Source organism: Petromyzon marinus, chromosome 63, assembly GCF_048934315.1.
Source record: "Petromyzon marinus isolate PM22_M1 ecotype Great Lakes invasive population chromosome 63, UKy_Petmar_22M1.pri1.0, whole genome shotgun sequence".
Classification (NCBI taxonomy): domain Eukaryota; kingdom Metazoa; phylum Chordata; class Hyperoartia; order Petromyzontiformes; family Petromyzontidae; genus Petromyzon; species Petromyzon marinus.
Window position 1 is genome coordinate 8,107,552 of NC_133729.1, and position 5,706 is coordinate 8,113,257.

At 60.4% G+C, this 5,706-nt stretch overlaps 1 protein-coding gene across 8 annotated transcripts in view; it reads right to left on the reverse strand.

Annotated features, from left to right (window-relative positions):
* Positions 1–1,783: 1,783 nt before the first annotated feature.
* The window catches only part of GART (phosphoribosylglycinamide formyltransferase, phosphoribosylglycinamide synthetase, phosphoribosylaminoimidazole synthetase), a 33,101-nt gene continuing 29,178 nt past the window's right edge, over positions 1,784–5,706 (reverse strand). For all 8 annotated transcript variants that reach the window (XM_076053957.1, XM_076053951.1, XM_076053953.1 and 5 more), the window contains 3 exons: positions 4,869–5,010; positions 3,846–3,961; positions 1,784–2,862 (listed from right to left, as the gene is read on the reverse strand). In XM_076053957.1, the coding sequence (XP_075910072.1) occupies positions 2,683–2,862; positions 3,846–3,961; positions 4,869–5,010 (438 nt within the window). In that variant the 3' untranslated portion in view covers positions 1,784–2,682. The remainder of the gene's footprint in view (positions 2,863–3,845; positions 3,962–4,868; positions 5,011–5,706) is intronic.

A 5,706-nucleotide genomic window follows, 5' to 3' on the forward strand; every position in this document is an offset into this window, starting at 1 on the left:
CGTAAACCACGCCCACACACACCGACTCCACCCACACCGACTCCACCCACACCACCTCCACCAACTCCACCCACACCAACTCCACCCACACCACCTCCACCGACTCCACCCACACCAACTCCACCCACACCAACTCCACCCACACCACCTCCACCGACTCCACCCACACCACCTCCACCGACTCCACCCACACCAACTCCACCCACACCACCTCCACCGATTCCACCCACACCAATTCCACCCACACCAACTCCACCCACACCAACTCCACCCACACCACCTCCACCGACTCCACCCACACCAACTCCACCCACACCAATTCCACCCACTCCAACTCCACCCACACCAACTCCACCCACACCACCTCCACCCACACCACCTCCACCGACTCCACCCACACCAACTCCACCCACACCAACTCCACCCACACCAACTCCACCCACACCAACTCCACCCACACCACCTCCACCGACTCCACCCACACCAACTCCACCCACACCACCTCCACCGACTCCACCCACACCAACTCCACCCACACCACCTCCACCGACTCCACCCACACCAACTCCACCCACACCAACTCTACCCACACCCACTCAACCAAAACCCACACCACCTCCACCGACTCCACCCACACCACCTCCACCAACTCCACCCACACCAACTCCACCCACACCACCTCCACCGACTCCACCCAACCCACCTCCACCAACTCCACCCACACCAACTCCACCCACACCACCCCCACCGACTCCACCCCACCAACTCCACCCACACCACCCACACCGACTCCACCCACACCGACTCCACCCACACCACCTCCACCGACTCCACCCACACCGACTCCACCCACACCAACTCCACTCACACCACCCCCACCGACTCCACCCACACCACCTCCACCCACACCACCTCCACCGACTCCACCCACACCACCTCCACCAACTCCACCCACACCAACTCCACCCACACCCACTCTACCCACATCCACTCCACCCCCACCAACTCCACCCACTCCACCCACACCAACTCCACTCACACCACCCCCACCGACTCCACCCCCACCAACTCCACCCACACCAACTCCACCCCCCCACCCCCACCCACTCTACCCCCACCCACTCCACCCCCACCAACTCCACCCACACCATCCACACCCACTCTACCCCCACCAACTCCACCCACACCACCGAGTAAGTAAACGCACCCCACCCCTCGCGCTGCCTAGGTTACCATGGCGAATACTGGCAACCCGGTGCTGAACTGAACCACACTGAACTACACCGATCTGCACTGAACCACACTGAACTACACCGACCTGCACTGAACCACACTGAACTACACCGGCCTGCACTGACACCGCCCGCGTTTCTGAACACACTCGGCTGCACCGGTTCTCCTGTCACCTTCCTCTCAGTGTAATTCCCAACATGCATCTCTCCACGCCTTCATCACCACCGTGGTCTATCCACTGCTGGATGAAGATCAGTGTCTCTGCCCTGCGTGTGTCCTCTCCTCCACGTGCTCCCTTCTCCCCGCCTCTCCTCAAAGCGATTCCTGGCCTGTATCTCTGCCTGCTTCTCTGCGCCCTTCCCAGCCACCACCCTTTCCTAACCATTCAGGCGTCACACAATTGGCGGCACCCACAAACGCGGTCCCCCATCTGCGTGCCATCAAACCCAACCGCAGCTCACGAGCGGCCCGGATTTGGCAAGAGGCACGATATCAGCCGTGCACACGATGCGCGACGCCATTCACCAACAGCGGTGCACGGGACACTCGATTTGTGGCAGGTTATTTTAATGCGCAACTCAATAAAGTAACACAGACCGCCACCCCCCCCCACCCCGGCCTTCTCGTCTCTCACCGCCACGAGGCCCCAGCGGAGACCGGTCCTGCCGATTGACCGTGAACAGGCAAATACTGAATTCACAACAAACAAACGCGTGTTGTTCCCGGCACGGAAACAGGAGGATTGGTTTCTATTTTTTTTCTGGACCGCAGAACCGGAGCTGTAAACGTCTCAAAACGTCGCGAGCGGTGACATTTTTGGCAGCGCGGCGAGAAGGCGGCGGTGGTGGGGGGGGGGGGGGGGTGAGGCAAGCAATGGGGACAAGTCCGTTGCGGTGAGGTGGGAGAGCTGCGCCGGGTGGGTGCAGGAGGGGGCCAGGGAAAGCAATGAGATGGCGTGGCAGGGGACTGAGACGGGCACCGGGGCGTGGCAGCCAAGCGCCATCAGGAAGAGCTGAAGCCAGATGGTGGTGACAGACGATGGCGGTCAAGATGATGGTTATGAAGACAATGATGATGGCGGTGGTGGCGAAGACGATGATGATGGCGGTGGTGGTGAAGATGATGATGATGGCGGTGGTGGTGAAGATGATGATGAAGGCGGTGGTGGTGATGACGGTGGTGATGGTAATGGTGGTTGTGATGATGACGGTGATTATGTTGATGATGACGACGACGGTGACGATAATGAAGACGGTGGTGACGATGATGATGATGATGATGATAACTGTGACGACGGTGATGACGACGGTGATGACGACGCTACGACAGGGATCCCCGAAGGACGCGCCACATCGGCACAGGGGCAGTAACGAGTAGGAGGGGTGGGAGTTGAGTCGGTCCTTAGGGGAGGCGCCCCCCACTGGGGGGGGGGGGGCCGGGGGGCGGGGCTCAGACCCAGACGACGCGCCCGTTGACGAGCGTGGCGTTGCCGCGGGCGACCAGCTCCAAGGCGGCGGGGAAGGCGCGGTGCTCGGCCTCGCGCACGCGGGCACCCAGCGTCTCCTCCGTGTCGCCCGTCTCCACGGCGACCGCCTCTTGCGCCACGATGCCCCCCGTGTCCACCTCCTCCTGCGGTGGGGTGGGGGTGAGGGCCGGGGGGCGTGGAGGGGGGGGGGCACAGAGATGCGTAGAGATATAAACACGCGTCCGTCTGTACTCGTCTCTTCTCTAGCCTGTGCCACTCACTCCCCCACCCATTCATTCATTCACGAGCCCATCTTTTCTCTATCCTGTGCCACTCATCCACTCGCTCACCCACTCCCCCACCCATTCATTAATTCACGAGCCCATCTTTTCTCTATCCTGTGCCACTCATCCACTCGCTCACCCACTCGCTCACCCACCCACTCATTTATCAGCAAATCTTTTCTCTACCCTGTGCCACTCACCCACTCATCAGTCAATTTCTTCTCCAGCCCGTGCCATGCCCGTTTAGCCCCCTCTATCCGGCCAGACAGAAGCTGCTTGTGTGCATGCGGTGGCTGGGCCAGCGAGCGACACGGCCCAGCCAGTGCAGCCTCGCCTGCCAGAGGAGCTCACCGATGGCTCTGTGTCCAGATCTCTCGATGATTTGTGAGCTACTCACACAATCCAGCCGGGTTAAACCCAGGATGGATCGTAGGCAGGGCAGCCTGAATGTTTCTAATTGGCACAGATGTTCCTTGAGAGGGGTCCCACGTTTTGCGAGCGTTAAGAGAAAGGAGGGCATCACTGCGGCCGAGAAGACACGGAGCTTCGTGTGGAGCGACAGGCCAGGCAGCTTCCACTCAGCAGGTGCCATGGGTTGACCAAATGAGATGACTGGCAGATGCACCACCTGTGCTCCCCACTGTGCCAACTCGCTGCTGCGTTTTAGCCGCCCGGCACTTTGATCGTTGTTGTGAGCACGTAAATCCACACGTACGTCCTGGTGAGGGTCGGGAGGGTGGTGAGGGTGGTGAGGGTGGTGAGGGTGGTGAGGGTGGTGATGCTGGTGAGGGTGGTGAGGGTAAGGAGGGTGGAGGAGGGGTTGGTGAGGACGGGGGGTGGTGAGGACAGGGGGCACCCCTCACCGACACGAAGTGCACGGTGCAGCCAGTGACGCGGGCGCCCGCCTGCAGCGCTTGGCGGAGGGCGTGGGTGCCACGGAACGCGGGCAGCAGCGACGGGTGAATGTTCAGCATGCGGCCTGCGGGCACGGAGAGACACGGGGGGAGAGAGACACGGGGGGAGAGAGACACGGGGGGAGAGAGAGACACGGGGGGAGAGAGAGGCACAGGGGGAGAGAGACACGGGGGGAGAGAGACACGGGGGGAGAGAGACACGGGGGGAGAGAGACACGGGGAGAGAGACACGGGGAGAGAGACACGGGGGGAGAGACACGGGGGGAGAGAGAGGCACGGGGGGAGAGAGACACGGGGGGAGAGAGACACGGGGGCGGGGGGAGGAAGACACGGGGTGAGAGAGACACGGGGGGAGAGAGACACGGGGGGAGAGAGACACGGGGGGAGAGAGACCAGGGGTTTAGAGAGACACGGGGGGAGAGAGATACGGGGTGAGAGAGACACGGGGTCAGAGAGACAGAGACACAGGGGGAGAGAGAGACATGGGGTGAGAGAGACACGGAGAGGGAGAGAGAAAGGCACGGGGAGACAGAGAGACATGGAGAGAGAGACAAACACAGGGAGAGATGCGAGAAGAGAGAGACACCTGGACACGTGTAGAATCCACAGAGAGACGAGGAGACACGGGGACATACGGACGTGCACGGTGATGCACGCACACACGCACGCACACACGCACACACACACGCACGGACACACGCACGGACACACGCACGCACACACGCACGGACACACGCACGGACACACACGCACGGTGATGCACGCACACGCACGGACACATGCACGCACACGCACGGACACACACGCACGGACACACGCACGGGTACCAATGTCTGTGCAGAGGTGTTGATGACCTTGGAGGGGGGTAGGGTGATAGGAGGGATCGGTGGAGGGGGTTGGAGGGGAGGGGGCTGGAGTGGTGGGGGGCTGGAGTGGGGGGAGGGGGCTGGAGTGGTTGGGGGGGGGGGTTACCCTGCCACTTGCGCACGAAGGGGGGGGTGAGGATGCGCATGAAGCCTGCGAGGCAGACGACGTCGACGGAGAACTCGGCCAGCACGCCGTCGATGTCCGACTCAAACTCACTGCGACTGCCGTACTGCCGGTGGTCACACACCTGCACAAAGACAAAGATCCCCCGTGTAGCCTTGACAGACTGCTGGGGCAAGTGCTGTTAGAGAGCGGCACCTATGAAGGCCGGAATGGTCCACGAGGGGGTGGGTGGCCATCACCACGCCGACGGCCTTTGTCTCCCCAGTGACGATGTTTACTACGCATCGCACCGGGTACTCATTTGAGGCTGAGTCGACCTAGGGGAGGCCCAGCACCGGTTCAGATAATCATCACTGGTGGTGTTGGCTGCGAGCGGGAATCGAACTCGGGTCACTGGATTCTAGATTTAGAGCTTTCGTGACTGCTAGGATCCATACTCTTTGGTTCTATTGGGTAAAGTCACGTAGGTGAAAATAAAATAACAAAAAAATTAGCAAAAAATCACGACGTTTCGGCCACAACACAAGCGGTCTCGTCCCTTCACCTGATGAAGGCCGCTTGTGTTGTGGCCGAAACGTCGTGATTTTTTGTAAATTTTTTTGTTATTTTATTTTCACCTACGTGACTTTACCCAATAGAACCAAAGAGTTCGGGTCACTGGGTTCGTAGCGCAGTGTAGCACTACCCGCTACACTACTGCTCCCCACACAGACACACACACAGACACAGACAATACACACACACATAGATAGACACACAGAGCCATTGACGCACACAGCGATCTATGTATGTTGAACTTCTTTTCGCACCACATGTAGCC